Genomic DNA, 15,448 nt, shown 5'->3' with positions numbered 1-15,448 from the left:
CCGTGTGACTGTGTAACATCACAGAGCAGGCTGTGACATCACAGAGTAGGTGTGTTTCATCTCAGAGTTGCCTTCGACATCGAGGAGTAGGCTCTGTGACATAAATGGCTGGACATCATAGAACGGATTATGCCATCACAGGGTATCTCTCTGACATCACAGAGGGGCTGTGACATCACAGATCAGTTTGTGACATCATTGAATGGCTGTATGACATCGCAGGGTAGGTTGTGTGATATCACAGAAGAATGCGTGGCATCATCATGTGGGCTGTGACATCACAGGGGGCTGTGTGACATCACAGATCAGCTGTGTGACATCACAGGAGCTGTAAGACATCACAGGGGGCTGTGACATCACAGATCAGCTGTGTGACATCACAGGAGCTGTGTGAGGTCACTGGGGAGGTCCCTTTGCCCCAGCCCCCCCTCACAGTTCCCCCAGAGCAGTCCAATGCTGCTCATGCACAGTGGGGTCTCCTGACTGGCTCCCCCCACCCCCGGTTCCGCAGCCTCCCCCAGAGGATGTTCCACGAGATCGACCCCAGAGCCTGACACGGGGACAGGGGGTCGGGGCCCTGGTGGGGGGACAGGGGGACAGGGACCCCCCGGCAGCGTCCTCGTGTCCCCCAGGGCCAGAGCCTGGGCCAGGGCTCTTTCACCCTCTTATGCACGAGCGCTTGAGAGCGCGCAAAAAATCCCCAGCAAGGGATCAGCAAAAACCGGATTTAATATTAAGGGACAGCAGCTCAAAGTTCCTTGGCAAGAGTCACTCTGTTCCTGAATGGGCAATTCAGGCACACAAAGGAAACAAAGAAACAACAAAGCCAAGACAAATCCAGCCAATCAAACCAGAAATGAAACAAGAACTCTCCCTGTGTGTGTGAGTGTGCCAAAAGGGCAGTGAAGGCAAGGATAAAAGGAATATGGCCTAAAAGCTTAACACAGCTAAAACCTAACAGGACTAAACCTTGACTTCTACCTCGAACTTCACAATTTAGCAAAAGAAAAAAGCTTAACAGTATTTCACCTAACTTGCAACCTATGCCATACCAATTTAATCGAGAAATAACACTTAACAGTATTTAACTCAGCTTATAACTTATATTAAACATAACAACATAGCAAAGGAGCAACTCTTAGCAGCATTTAACTTCACTTAGACCTTGTGATAAGTCACCTCACTTACAGGCCTGGTTGACTCAGCTATCCAAGGCACTCCAACCCCTCCGAGAGCATCATTTCTGCCACATTTCCCCAGCACAGGCACTCCTGTGTGCACACAGACACAAAGAGTCAGTGCAAGGCACCTGTGACAAATTCCCCTGAGGGCAGGAAACGCTCCCTGTGGATGCTTTGGCATCTCCCCAGCGGGTGAAGGGTTGAGCCTGGAGGAGTGGGGGGATTGGCCCAGGTTCTGTCCTTGTTCAGGATCCCCGAGTGCAGCAAACAGGAGAGTTCCCGGCTGGGAGAGGCCCCACTCAGACGGAGTCGCTGGCCCAGGAGAGCTCCAAGGGGCTCCTTTTGCAGCGCTGTTTGTAGGGCCCCAAGAGAGGGGCTGCAGTCACAGCAATGGTTCCTCCTGGCCACACTTGGCATCAACAGCTTTCTTTGGCAGTGTGAGAACAGGCATGTTGTGCCCCTGAGGGAACAAAACCAGTTCCCAGGGCTGCTCCTCCAGAAACCAGGAGCTGGTTGGGCAGCAGCAGTGCCTGGAGCAGACAGTGTTTGTGCTGAGCTGCAGAGGAGCTGAGCCCAGGGGCTGTTGGCCAAGGCCGAGGCCCAAGGAGCATTTCTGAGCTGGCAGGGCGGCCTGAGAAGGGGAGGGGGGAATGCAGCAGCACAGGGCCCATGGAACCAAGGGACCATTGTGACACTCTGGGGCCTTGTGACACCAAGGGTCCATTGTAACATCGTGGGGCCTCCTGCAACCGTGGAGACCATTATGACACTTTGTGGTGTCATGGGACCAAGGGGCCACTGTGACACTGAGGGGACTCCATGAAACCAAATGTCCCTTGTGACATTGCAAGGCTTCGTGGAACCATGGAGGCACCATTAAGTGACTTTACAGCCTCATGGAACCATGGGGCCGCTGTGACAAGGAGGGGACTCATGGAATCATGAAGATACTATGGGGCCCTATGGAATAAGCAAAGCATTTTGATACTGTGAGACCTCATGGAACCAGTGAGACCATTGTGACCCTGGGGGTCCCCACAGAACCAAGAGGAACATTGTGATACTGTGGGGCCTTGTGAAACCAAGAGGCCTTTGTGACACTGCAGGGCTGGAACCAAAGTTCCATTGTGACATTGCAGGGCCTCGTTGCATCAGTGCTCCATTGTGACACTGGGCAACCAAAGGAGACAATTGTGACACTCCAGGGCTGCATGGAACCAAAGCTCCAGGGTGACACAGAGGGGCCTCCTGTCATCAATGGTCTATTGTGACACTGTGGAGCCAAAGGAGACCATTGTGACACTGCAAACCCCCAGGGTCCAAAGGTCCATTGTGACATTGCAGTGCTCATGGAACAGAGGAGTCACATGTCATTGTGGGGCCTAGGGAACCACAGAGACCATTGTGACAATGCAAGGCTTCATGGAACCCAGGCATCGTTGTGACATTATGAGGCACCATAAAACTAAGGGAACACGGAACAAGTCTGGCTGGTTTGGCCTTCTGGGCCCCCTGAATGGTCCAGCTGACCTTGGTATGTTGAGAATCTCCTGTTACCTCCTACTGAAACACTGGGGCTCTGTTCTTTCCTTCCTATGGAAAAGAACTCTCCTTCTCCTCCAGGCACACATGGCCAGAATTCGGATTTCACCTCCAAATTTCCTTATATCAAGGAATTCTTTCCACAGGAATATTGCCAGGACAAGTCTAGCTGGCAGTGGTTTCATGGTCACTTCCCATCTGTCTTCAAAAGCTTGGTGAAGGCTCTGTGCTTTCCTTCCTATGGGAAAGAACTGTCCTGCTTCTCCAGGCACCCATGGCCAAGACTGGGGTTCCATCTCCAAAATTCCCTAAATCCAAAGACTGCTCCCAGACAAAATCTGCCATTGCTGACAACTCTGCTGACCTTGGCCTAGTGAGGCTCTCACCTGCCTTCCAAACACTGGGGCTCTGTGCTTTCCTTCCAATTGAAAAGAACTGTCCTTCTTGTCCAGGTGCCCATGACCACAACTGGGATTTCACCTCCAATATTCCCTATTGTGACAGACTGGAGGAGATTGTTGGCTGGAAACATTTCACGTGTAGGGGAGGAAGGGGCAGGTCCAGCCCTGCCCTGGAAGCCCAGCACTGCCCTGCCCTGGGACCACAATCCCCCCAGAGCCTCTATCCCAGCCCAGCAGTGTCTGCCAGTCCCTGGCACAGCACAGGCAATGCTCCACAGCCACCTCTGGAGCCCCAGCCCAGCTCCTGAGTGACCAAATGAGCCCAAGTCTCACCTGGGGGAAGGGCCCAGGAAGACCAAGGGGTATTGAAGGCTGACCACAAGGCAAGCACACATCTTGACCCTACCTCCTCTTGGAATTTCTGTCTGAACACTGCTGAAATCCAGGAGGCAGTAGCTGTGTGTGTGCTCCTCTGTATTTTTCTTACTTTTTTTCTCTCTCCCTGTCTGCTTCTACTTTATATGCCCCTTGGAAATTTTGATGAACTTAAAATTGAACAGCTTAGAGTTTGCGAAGTTGAATGTGCCAAATTAATGCTTTGAAAAGTGTTTTTTGTTGATTTAATGTCATAATAAAACTTTTGCCAAAGTTTCTCTGATTTTCTAAAGTTGCCAGTAAAGGCTGTATTGCTCTTTCTCTTGTCAGTATTTCTCCAGGGAGTCCAACTCAGAGTACACAAAGAATTGTAATTCCTATTAAAAGTCTCCTTGAGAGAGTTTTTTAGTGGATGGGAGTCAGGGCTTGTCTGTCCTGCTTGGCACAGCCCAGGCAGGGCTTTCCCAGCCACATTCCACACTCCATTGCCCAGCTGGAGCCGCTGGTGCCTCTGAGTTCTGCTGGCCCAGCCCCAGGGACGCTCTCCTTGTCTGCCCATTCCCCCACGCTCTCTGGGCAGGGATGGCCTCAGTGGGGGCTGCTGACATCCTCAGCAACTTGGAGCCTGCTGCTGGATTTCACTGCTCCAGAGGCTTGTTCAGCCTTCAGCTCTTCAGTGCAGGAATTCAGTGTCCCAGGCCTCATTAACATTCAGAACATCTTAACAAGCCAAGCCTTTGGGAATAATTTGATTTTAGCTTTCAAATCTTGTGTGGTTAATTCAACACATTTCATAAGTGTATTCAAAGTGAATGTATAATTGAATGAATATTTACAAAGAGAGTGAGAAAACATTTTTTAGGTCCTAATTAGTTGTTTGGTTTTTTTTCCTGATCATAAATCGATATGTGCAATCTACAATTGACACTGAATCCAAGTACCTCCTCATGCAGTTTGAATAGATAGGAAAATCAAGACCCTCCATGGCTGACAATCAATCAGACTCTGTCCCTACCCCCTCCCCACCATTTCCCCCATCCAAGCCCTGGCACTGCAAATCTCAGCTCCCTCCAGCCTAGGCTGCACCTGCAGCTTTCAGCTCCTTGGCTCCAACTCCCACCTGCTTTCCTTGGAGAAGGAGCTGCCTGAGACACAGAGGGATGTTCATTTCTTGTCAGCCAACAAAGCCGAGGGTAGGCACAGCTCCATCAAATGCAAAAGTCATTCTTTTCCCTGGCTCTGCCCTGGCCCTGATCCCCACAGCCTGTCCTGTTTCCTTCATCCCTCCTTTGCCAGGGAGCTCTGCTGTGGCTGTGGAGAGAGATCCAAGTGCAGCCCCTGGAGTGGGAGCCACAACTCATCAGGTTTGTGTGCTTTGAGGGAGCAGGAACGGGTGAGACTCAGAGGCATAGAAAGGTTTCTCTTCATGGCACACATAATAAATGTAAACATGATAAAATTTAAGAAACATCAAAACCCTTCCCTCAGCAGCTTGTGACATGCCAGCAACATCTGACATGTCCACCATCCACAACGGATTGCCATACAGGAAGGATTTTAGACAAAGACTTAGGAAGAGGTGACATAAAAGATACAAATACAACTAAGATGTTCACTAAGAAGGTGTTGAAACTCCTGAAAGATTGGGCAACTCCCTGATGCTCAAAGCACTAAGGCAGTCAACAGAGACACAATGGAATGAGCAGAGACCAGCTGCAGGAGGAGATCTGGGAACAACGGGAATTATATAGATCCAGCTGCTCCAAATCAAGAGATCTCCTTAGACATGGCCATTTCAACAAGAGAGCTGGAAACACCTGAAGGAAGAAAGCCATTAAATACTAGACTGAATGTTGGTAGCAATGGTTGAGGGGAAGATCAGTATTTCTTCTCCTGACATCAGTAGAAGAAACCAGTAGATCCAGGAAATTCCCCTTCCTGGTGGGAAAATTTTGCCATTTCTTAAAAGTACTCAAATGCCTCAGATAAAAAATATTTTCTGGTATATTATGAAAGCAACAGGTATTAAAACCTGTGCCCCTTTCCAGGCAGACATCAGTTTTGTGTCCATGAAGAGGCAGTGCCACTTCTGCATTGAGGTGCCCAGGGATTGGATCTCTCTGAGAGCACCTGAGGGAGAGCAGAACACCTTGCAAGCTGCAGGTCCCTGACAACCCTGCATGGCTCCTGTCCCATCAACATCTGCCCTGCCCCAGTCTGAAACAGGGCCCAGCATGGTGCCGGGATCATCAGAGAGCTGAGGTGTGTGCTGGAATTCCATGCTCTCCCCATCCTGCAGCAGCCCTGCATTTCCCTGCTCCAGCCTTGGTCTCCAGCACAGCCATGGAGGCTCTTTGGGCTCCTGACTGTGTCTGCAGCCCCCAAGGGCAGCTGAGCTCTGCCTGTGGCACAGTCAGCCCTGGCCAGCGCAGGCCATGCTCAGCAATTGCTTGTGTGTGCCTGGCCTTGCTGTCAGCCCCGGCAGCGGCTGCGTGGCACCTTGGTGGCCCTGTGCTGGCCCAGCCATGGTGGCCCAGCCCCTGTGCAGGCCCAGCCCAGGCCAGGAGCATCGCGGCTGGGAACGGCCCCTGTGCTGTGCTGCCCACAGCAACCTTGGGGCTCTGTGCCCCATGGCCTCCCTGCTGGGCAGCCTCTGCCAGCTCCTGCACAGCCCCTGGCACCTGTGGGCCTGCACAGACAGCCCTGCCCCGGGCTCTGCCGGCCTCTGGGCCAGCAGAGAGGCCGGCCAGGGCTGGCCATGGCCGGGAACAGGCCCTGAGCCCCGCAGGAGGATGGAGCTGGGCCACAGCCAAACTCAGCCCAGGGCAAAGCTGGGCTCAGCAGCCAGGGCTGCCAAGGGCTGAGCACAGAGCCTGGTGGTGACAAATGTCCTGGGCCCCCTCCCTGCTCTGTCCGTGCCCCCAAGGGCACAGAGCAGCCTCCTCTCTGGGGCACTTGCCTGTTTGCAATGCCTTGCACTGGCGCTGGCCCTGCCCCACAAGGCCTGGCCTGAGTCCTGCCCCTGCACGCTCAGCCAGGCTGAGATGGACACTGATGGTTTCTGGGGCAGGCTCTCTGAGCCCAGCCCAGCTCCCTGCAAGCTCTGCCAGCTGCCCTGAGCTCTGGGCAGCACCAAGGGCCTCTCCCCAGCCCAGCCCAGCCGCCTCTGGCCCCACAGCTCTGCTCAGGCCAGGCTGCTCTGGCCACTGGCCCCACGGCCTCAGCCCCTGCCAAGGGCACAGCAGCAGCTGCAGCTCACACAGGACTCAGCCCCAGCCATGGCGGAAGGTGCTGGGACAAGGCCAAAGGAGGCTCCCTGGCTGCCCTGCTCCCCTCTGGCTCAGGTGCTGAGAGCTCTGCAGCCCCTGCTGCCATCCCATGTGCCCAGGGCAGCACAAAAGCCCTGGCCTTGGGGCCCTCAAGAGCTGCTCCTGCTCCAGGCCCAGGGCCCATCCCAAAACTGGGGCAGCCACAAAGCTGTGCCCATTTCTGTTCATTGCTGCTCTGATGGGGATGGATCCTCAGCCACTTGGAGGTTGATGATGAATTTTCCTACACCCAAGGCCTCTTCTTTCTTGAGCTCTTCAGTTCAGGAATTCAGTGAGAAAAGCTCATAAACATTTGTTCAACATGCCCAAAGAAGAAAAGCCATTTGGAATAACAGAAGTTTTCAAGTTTTCTCTAATTAATTAGACAGATATCTGAAGTGTATTCAAAGTGTATATACTGTCTTGAAAACAATGCAGGGAGAACAGTTTGTTCTGTTTAATGTTTTTTCCTGTTTATAGATTGATATCAGCAATGTCCAGTTGATATTGACCCCCAGCACCTTCTAATGCAGACTGAATAGCTATGAAAATCAAGACCCTTCATGGCTGAGAGTCAATCAGACTGTGTCTCCTGCCCCCTCCCGACCATTTCCCTCATCCAACCCCTGGCACTCCTATGGACCAGCAATGGTGTCACCAGCAGGACCAGGACAGCAATTCTTCCCCTGTGCTGGGCGCTGGTTGGGCAGCACCTCGGGTGCTGTGTCCAGTTCTGGGACCCCAAATTTAGCAAGAATTGGAGGGGCTGGAGTGTGTCCAGAGAAGGGCAACAAGGCTGGTGAAGGGTCTGGAGCAAAAATCCTGTGAAGAGAGGCTGAGGGAGCTGGGGTTGTTTATCCTGGAGAAGAGGTGGCCCGGGGGAGACAAGGTGGTGTCAGGGCACAGGTTGGACTTGATGATCTCCAAGGTCTTTTCCAACCTTGCTGATTCTGTGATTCTCTGAAACCACCCTTGCAGCAGTTGCAGGATGAGCCCTGGGCCTCCTCTTCAGAAGCTCCAGCAGCCCAGGTGCCTCAGCTTCTCCTCCCAGGCCCAAAGCCCATCCTGTCAGTCCTCAGAGCCTCTGCAGCTCCTCCTCATTGCCCAGAACAGGGAGCCCCACACGCAGACACAGCAGCCCAGATGTGCCCCCCTGGCCTGTGGTGCCTTTGACAAGGGAGCAGCACCAGGCACTGCAGGAGCCTGAAGACTTGCCAGTTTCCTGCAGCACTTGGAGGATGATCCTGCTCCCCAAGGGACGTTCCCATGGTGCCAAGTCAGGAACTGCAATGGGGAGTGGGGCCAGAGAGGAAAGGGCAAACAGGGATGGGCTTTTTGCAGGGGAGGGAACAGGGATGGGCAACAGGAAGAAATTTGTACCAAAAAAAATGGGGAAAAAAAGCAAAGGTGAAGCCAAGGAAATACTCAGGACAGTTTGGGGGTGGCTGTCAGGCAGCCCTGGCTCTGAGCAACAGCATCTGCAGTGGGACAGGTAACTCCCAGCTAATGGGAACAAAGTTTCTGGCTGACTGCAGAGGCCAGGATAAAGCTGAGTGGTTTCCCTGCTGTCCCCCAGCCCTTCCTGGCCCCAGGGGCTGATGGCATTTGTGCTCCCTCAGGTTCATGTCCCCACAGCAGCAGCATGGGTGTGCTCCTGCCTGCTCTGTGCAATGCAAACAGGGGCTCCTGAGCAAGTGCTGCCGTGGCTGTGCCTGCAAGGATGCGGCACCTCTGTGAGCTGGGGGAGAGGCCAGGGCTGCAGAGGGGGGATGTTGTTGGCAGCTCCATGAGGATGCTCTGGGACGCTGCCCTGGGCTGTGCAGCACCCTGGGGATGGATCAGCCCCTGCTCTGCTGCTCCTTCCCGTCTCCCCCAGGGCCCTTGCAGAGCCCCAGCCATGCTGTTTGCCCCCAGCCTGCCCACGGCCAGCCTGGGGCTGCTCACCCTGGGGCTTTTCTGTGCTGAGCATTGGCCTGGCCGTGTTCTTGAGAGAGCCTGGGCAAGGAGCCTGCAGCCCCCAGGGCCTGGCCTGAGGCGTCAGCGCTGCCCCAGCAGTGCCCATGGCCTGTCCCTGCTGCAGCCCCGGCACTGCCACCCCCAGGACTGTGCCCGGCCCCGAGAGCACTCAGGCCCTGCAGCAACACCAGGGCCACCAGGGCAGCGGGGCAGGGCCACGGCAGCAGCACTGGCAACACCAAGTGCTGCTGCTGCTGCTGGGCACAGCTGCTGTGCCAGCACTGCTCTGCCCCAGCTCTGCACACCGACATTGCTGCTGCAGCTCCAGAGAAGGCAAGAATAGAGGGATCTCTGCAGAAAACTTTGCTGGGATATCCTTTAGTTCTTTTAAAACCTTTGAGACTGCAGCCCCTCATTGGCACAGTCTGTGGCCACAGGGAAGGTGGAGAGAAACAAAGTCAGAGATGGCAGAAACAATCGTCTAGCTTTAGGAAGAATATTTAAAAAGGAAAACGACAGGGAAATCAAAGAACCAAACCAAAAGAGCTAGAAAAGATGACTTTTATTACAAGTGATTTGCCGAAACTGGCAATCACTTTAATGCCTCCTAAGATGTCCACTGATCAGTCTCCACACTGCAGCCTTGAGCTCCTGGTTCCTCAGGCTGTAGATGAGGGGATTCAGGGCTGGAGGCACCACCGAATACAGAACTGACACCAACAGATCCAGGAATGCAGAGGAAATGGAGGAGGGTTTCAGGTAGGCAAGTACTGCAGTGCTGAGAAATGCATTTCTCCTGCATTTTCCCTTTTCAGATTCTTTCAATCATCTCCTGAGAGGTACAGTTTGTTCTGGTGCTTTTTATGAACTGATTGTACTCTTGATTTAGATGGAGACTGTGGAATTGTTTTCAGATGTAGAAGAATCTGGACTGAAGACAGAAACAAACTCCCGCTGTCAGCCCATTTTCATCTTCTAGATCATTTTCAAGATGTCCTTGGGGGTGTTGGAATGATTATCACACAGCTCTCCACTTCTGGCTGCAGGCTCTAGAGTTTCTTTCTCTGCATTCAGTCAGGCTTGCATTCCCTAAGAGTTCTTGGTAGCCTGTCATGTTTTCTTAGGGTAGAACAGTAACAATGAAAACCTTACCAATGGCACAACTGCCCAGCCCACAAGGAAAAGAAAAGAACAAGCTGTTAAATTCTTCAAATATTTCTCCTGCTTTGCTGCAAGTGTTGTGCTGCACCCACAGTGTGGAAAGCTGCAGTTGGTGGCACACCTTGTGACAGAAGCTGCACCTCGTTCTCCGGGAAAGGTTCTTGGAAAAAGCAAACAGGACTGAGGAGAAGATTCTGGAAAAACTGAAAGAGCTTTTAAGAAATTAAATGAAAATTGAAACAATTCAAGACGTTTTTCTCGATTTGTTTTTATGCTCCCCTTTTCCATCTTGCACTAGTTGTCCATCCCATTAATTCCAAACACATCTCACTTCTAAGATCACTTCTAAGATCCATGAGTTGGCAAGTTTTAGACATTTTAAGATACCATGACCTAGACACACTTTGGCTTCCCCTGTTTTTCTTGGAAATCAATGCTGGAGAGGTAAGTGCAGTGCTTGGGTCAGGTACAAATTCTGCATTCAGGGAATGCGCTCTGAGAGTGTTTGACCCTCAGCAGGGACAATGCACAGCAGTGACCGAGGGGATTCCTGAGCCACTGTGCAGGAGTCCAGACTCTGGCTCTTGGCTGAACTCGGCAAAGTTCCCGTGTTTGCAGAGGCTCAGGGGCTACCCTTGGGGAACGTGGGGCTCGGGGCGGGGGCAAGCGGGCAACGGACAAACGGACACGGGGACAAACGGCCCCGGAGCTTCAGTTGCAGCAGCGGCAGCAGCGGCAGCAGCAGCGGCAGCAGCAGCGGCAGCAGCGGCAGCAGCGGCAGCAGCAGCGGCAGCGGCAGCGGCAGCGGCAGCGACAAAAGAAACTTTAGATTCTCTTCTCCTCTCCCTCTCCCGCTGCCCCGTACCTCTCCCGCTCTCCCTTTCCCGCCGTCCCTCTCCTCTCCCCGCCTCCCTCTCCCCGTGCCGGGCCGGGCCATGCCCCCGGCCCGCCCCCGGCCCCGGGCGGGGCTGCCCCGTGCCCGCCCCCGGCCGTCCCGCCGCCGCCTGGCCTCAGCCCGGCTCTGGCCGTGCTGGCGCTGGCGCTGCTGGGCGGGCGTCAATGCCTGGGGCTGGGGCGGCATCGCCGGCTTTTGGCTCCGCCTGGCCCGAGCCCGGCCCCGGCCCCGACGCAGGGTCCAGTCCCGGCCCCGACCCCGAGCCCGGCCCCGGCCCCGGCTCCTCCCGGGGCCCGCGGAGGACACAGGCGGCGTTGCCTCTCCCGCCGCCTCCGCTGCAGCTTGCCCGGCCAGCGCTCCACCGCTCGGCAGCGCAGCCGCCGGCCCCGAGCCTCCCGTGCCGCGTTCCGAAAACCGAACGCTGGGGGATGGCCGGGCCGGGGCGGGTGAGGGGCGCTCGGGGGCCGTTGCTGGCCCCGGGCCGAGCGCTGACAGCCGCGTCCCGCCCGCAGGGAAGGCGCAGGAGGCCCTGCAGGAGCGCTACCGCCTGGGTTCCCTGCTGGGGCGCGGCGGATTCGGCAGCGTCTGGTCGGCAACGCGGCTCTCGGACGGCGCCCCGGTGAGCGGCGGGGCCGGCGGCGGGCAGAGAGGGAAGAGGGAGACAAGGACGAGAATGTCGGAGAGCAGTGGGAAGGGCGTTGAGCTCAGCCTGCTGCTCTCCCTTGCTCGCAGGTGGCCATCAAACGCGTGCCGCGGGATCGCATCCGGCACTGGAGCGAGCTGGTGAGTGAGCGGGGCCAGCGGCAGAAGCCGGGCCGTGCCGGGCGGTGAGGAGCCGGGGCCCGGCAGGGTGGGAGCCGCCAGGAGCCCTGTGGGCAGAGCGGGCGTGGGCTGAGCAGGGCATGCAGAGCATCCCGGGCTGGCTGAGGGGTCCCAGAGCCCTGGCACGGCCTCAGCTCCACTGACGGCATCGCGCTCCTCCCGCAGCCTGACGGCACCAGCGCGCCCCTGGAGATCGTGCTGCTGGCCAAGGTGTCCTGTGGGTGTGCTGGTGTCATTCAGCTCCTGGAGTGGCTTGAGCTCCCCGACAGCTTCTTGATGGTGCTGGAGCGTCCAGAACGGTGCCAGGAGCTGTCGGATTTCCTGGCGGAGCGGAGGTTCCTGCCGGAGGAGGAGGCGCGGGGGCTGTTCCGCCAGGTGCTGGAGGCCGTGCGGCACTGCACCAGCTGCGGGGTCCTGCACAGGGACATCAAGCCTCAGAACATCGTGCTTGACCTGGCCAGCGGGCAGCTGAAACTGATTGACTTTGGCTGTGGCGCTTTCCTCCAAGACACAGCCTACACCCAGTTTGCAGGTGAGACCTCGCAGGGGATGCTCCTGGGCATCTCATGGCCCAGCCTGGGTGTAGCACCGGGGCTTCCCCCTACTGCAGCTGGGATGGGATTAATGCTGGAGCCAAATTGATTTGGTTGGGGTGTGAGGGGGGCCAGCTCCCAGCCCTGCTGACAGCCTTCAGTACCCAGTGTGCCCTGGGCTGGGGCTGGAGCTGGTGCAGCTAGCCCGACAAAAACCCCCATGGGGGTAGTGGAGAGGGGGGTCTGAACCCATGCCCTGGATGGTTTGGTGTGCAGGGGAGGAGGGGCTTGGACTGCTCCACTCACCTTGTTTGCCTTGGCTTATTAACATTTTTTGGGGGCCCATGCAGGCAGAGAGGAGAGTGGGTTTTCTCCACCAGTGGGTGGGTTTTTCCTTTGTGTGTCATGGTTGGGCTTTCCCAGGGTTTCTGCTGCCCTCTTCCAGCACCACTGGCTTCTTTTCCAGCCCCGAGTTTGTACACAAGTCCCAGGTGATGGTGAGAGGGCAGCGGTCACCCCGTGTGTTGCTAGAGCAGCCCCCACATGCCCAGGGATGCTGGGGCAGGCTCTGGGAGCAGCAGCATCCCCCTGCTGAGCTCTGTCTGTGTTCCACAGGAACCCTGGCCTACAGCCCTCCAGAGTGGACCCAGCACCAAAGCTACCATGGCGAGGCAGCGACAATCTGGTCCCTGGGCCTCCTGCTGTACCAGCTGGTCGTGGGGAAGCACCCGTTCAGGAGGGGCCAGGAGTTCATCTGGGGGCGCATTTTGTTCCCACCACGGCTCTCTCAAGGTGGATCCTCATCTCTGGGCACAGGGGGAATACCAGTGCTGGGAGACAGCAGCGGGCTGATGGGCATCCTGCTCTGGCAGCTGCTGAGGAGGTGGCACATGTCCTGCTCTCCTCTAAACAGAGAATCCATGGGGAAGTTTAGGCCCAGCTCTGGGCACACCCCGTATGGCCTGGGCACAGGAACAGGGGGGCAACTTCTCCAACTGACTGGTGATTTCTGGTTTGTCTCCCCAGAGTGCCAAGATGTCATTAAGAGGTGTTTGTCCATGCAACCCTCAGACAGGCCATCATTAAAAGAGCTTTTCTGCCATCCTTGGGTGCAGGGCGTTCCTCGGCCCTAGAAGATGGGAGAGATCCATGTGCACAGTTGGATCCAGGGGCCTGGCAGGTAGGAGCTCCACACATCTCTTGGCACTCAGTGGCAAAGCAAACCAGACTGGTTTTGTCCTGCCTGTAGCTCTGAGCAGGGGTCAGCAGAAGGGAACATGCAGCTCTTGGGCTGCAGCTGAGCTGGAGATCTGGTGTGGCAAGCACTGGTGGCCACCATCCCCCCTGGTTTTGCTTGTCTGGTTCATGGATGGCTGGGGCCCTGGGCAGAGCCCTGACAGCCTGGTCTGGTCCCAGGGAAGGAGAAGGAGCTCCTGGAGAAGCTGTACCAGGTGGGGCTGCTGCTGGAGACAGCAAGGACAACCTCAAGGACGACAATCTCTTCCTTGGCCTGGCCAGCTGAAGATGATGGACTTGGATTCTGGCAGCTTCTCTAAAGACACACTCCACACCCAATTTGCAGGTGAGTTCCACAGCCAGGGGGATGCTCCCAGATCTGGGCATGGCATGGCCTGGCTGGGCACCAAAGGTTCCCCCTTTGCTGGGAGGGATGCAACAAATTCTTCGGTCGACTGCCCAGCTGCTTTTTGTCTCTGGGCAGCTGCTGAGGGCTGGATGTGCCATGGCTGGCTGCAGGCTGGGCACACGTCCTGCCCTCCTGCCCTGCTTCCCAAGGCAGCACTGATGGGCAGCTCTGGGCACAGCTCTGAGCCCGGCCAGCACGGCCTGGGCATTGCGGGCAGCTGGGACAAGGGGACAGGAGCCCTCAGCTGACGGGCAGTTTCTGCTTTCTCTCCTTGCAGCTGGGCTCTGCAGATGCTGAGGCTGCTCTGGGCTCTGGCAGGGCTCTGCTGGAGCTCAGCACCGGGCTGGAATCAGCCAAAGAAGAAATGGTGTCACCTGCAGCACAGACTTGCTTGAGCATTTTGACAACGCAGCTCAAGTTTGCAGCGTGGACACCTCCAATGGAAAACATGACACCTCCCAAAAATTAAAATCGTTCAATACCTTCTGAAATCAAATCAATCTGGGATGACTCCAAATGACATTTTTCAGCTTGCTCAAGATGTAGCTCAGCCCTTCTCTGAACAGTTCTTTCCCCCACCTGCCTTTTACTTCTCAACTGCTCCCTTTTTTCCCCCAGTGAATTCCCAGCCCATCGCAGTCTCCATCACTTGCTGGCCTTCCGTGTTGCCCCTGACCACAAGGAAGGCCGAGCCCCAGGTTTAGGGACTCGTGCTGTCACTGGCTGAGGAGCAGCAATGTCTCAGAGGTCCAGTGGGATTTTAGTGTCATTCAGAGCCACTCTCCAGCCCTCAGCTCTCCTCACTGCTGAGTTCCCACTCCCTTTTCTTCATCCTTGCAGCAGGATGAGCTCTGTGAATCCCCTTGAGCCTCCCCACTCTTCCCAGCCCACGCAGCCACCTCAGTTAGGCTGAAGCTGAAGCTTCTCTGTCTCCTCTGGCACACCAGTCCAGTCCCCTGTGTGGGGAGCCCCAGCCCCAGAGCACAGCACACAGCAGTGCAGTCCGGGCTGGAGCAGCTGCCCTGCAGCCCTGGCTTGGCTGTTTGTGGCAGCTGAATGCTCCCTGTTTCCAGCTGTCCCTGCAGGATGGCCCCAGGGCAGAGCCCAGCCGGGCTCCCACTGCAGCCCCTGGAGCTTGGGGCAGACAGTGCTCCCAGAGCTGAGGTTCATGGGGAGCACCCGCAGCTGTGCCTCGCACTCAGTGCTGGCAAGTGTTGTGTTCTCATCTCCTGCAGCCTGAGGGGAAAACAACCTGTGCTGCCAGGCCAGCACTGCCCCTCTGGGCAGGGACAATGCTGAAGGGCTTTCCCATTCCAGAGGAGCTGGCACTGAGCCTTGGCAGGGCCTGGCAGGGCTGGAGCCGGGTCTGGCCTGCTGTCTGGGACTCGCTGCCCACCAACCGCCCCCACCCACCACGCTCCATCCTCCAGAGACAGAAGGGTCTGTGTGTGCCAGGGGCTCTTGGATGTCTCTGTATCCATGGACAGAAGGGTCTGTGTGTGCCAGGGGCTCTTGGATGTCTCTGTATCCATGGGCAGAAGGCTCTGTGTGTGCCAGGGGCTCTTGGATGTCTCTGTATCCATGGACAGAAGGCTCTGTCTGTGCCAGGGTTTCCATAATGTCTCTGTA

The 15,448-nt window shown here is 56.2% G+C and overlaps 1 protein-coding gene across 1 annotated transcript; it reads left to right on the top strand.

Annotated features, from left to right (window-relative positions):
* The first annotated feature begins 2,997 nt into the window (after positions 1-2,997).
* LOC135278301 (serine/threonine-protein kinase pim-1-like) lies at positions 2,998-13,853 on the top strand. The gene is made up of 7 exons (XM_064384857.1): positions 2,998-3,096; positions 10,640-10,664; positions 11,347-11,438; positions 11,552-11,602; positions 11,807-12,173; positions 12,790-12,966; positions 13,201-13,853. Exons 1-7 carry the CDS (start codon positions 2,998-3,000, stop codon positions 13,305-13,307), a joined length of 918 nt encoding a protein of 305 aa, XP_064240927.1. The 3' UTR covers positions 13,308-13,853.
* The last annotated feature ends 1,595 nt before the right edge of the window (positions 13,854-15,448 follow it).

Source organism: Passer domesticus, chromosome 11 (assembly GCF_036417665.1).
Source record: "Passer domesticus isolate bPasDom1 chromosome 11, bPasDom1.hap1, whole genome shotgun sequence".
Classification (NCBI taxonomy): domain Eukaryota; kingdom Metazoa; phylum Chordata; class Aves; order Passeriformes; family Passeridae; genus Passer; species Passer domesticus.
Note: the sequence above shows the minus strand (reverse complement) of the source record. Positions and strands in the feature narration are given on the sequence as shown.

What these genes read in the sequence shown, in the direction of transcription:
- LOC135278301 (XM_064384857.1), top strand. Translation starts at nt 2,998, where the DNA reads ATGGCCAAGACTGGGGTTCCATCTCCAAAATTCCCTAAATCCAAAGAC. An exon ending in TCCGGCACTGGAGCGAGCTG is followed by an intron (nt 11,603 to 11,806) that starts GTGAGTGAGCGG and finishes CTCCTCCCGCAG; the next exon opens with CCTGACGGCACCAGCGCGCC. An exon ending in CCCACCACGGCTCTCTCAAG is followed by an intron (nt 12,967 to 13,200) that starts GTGGATCCTCAT and finishes TTGTCTCCCCAG; the next exon opens with AGTGCCAAGATGTCATTAAG.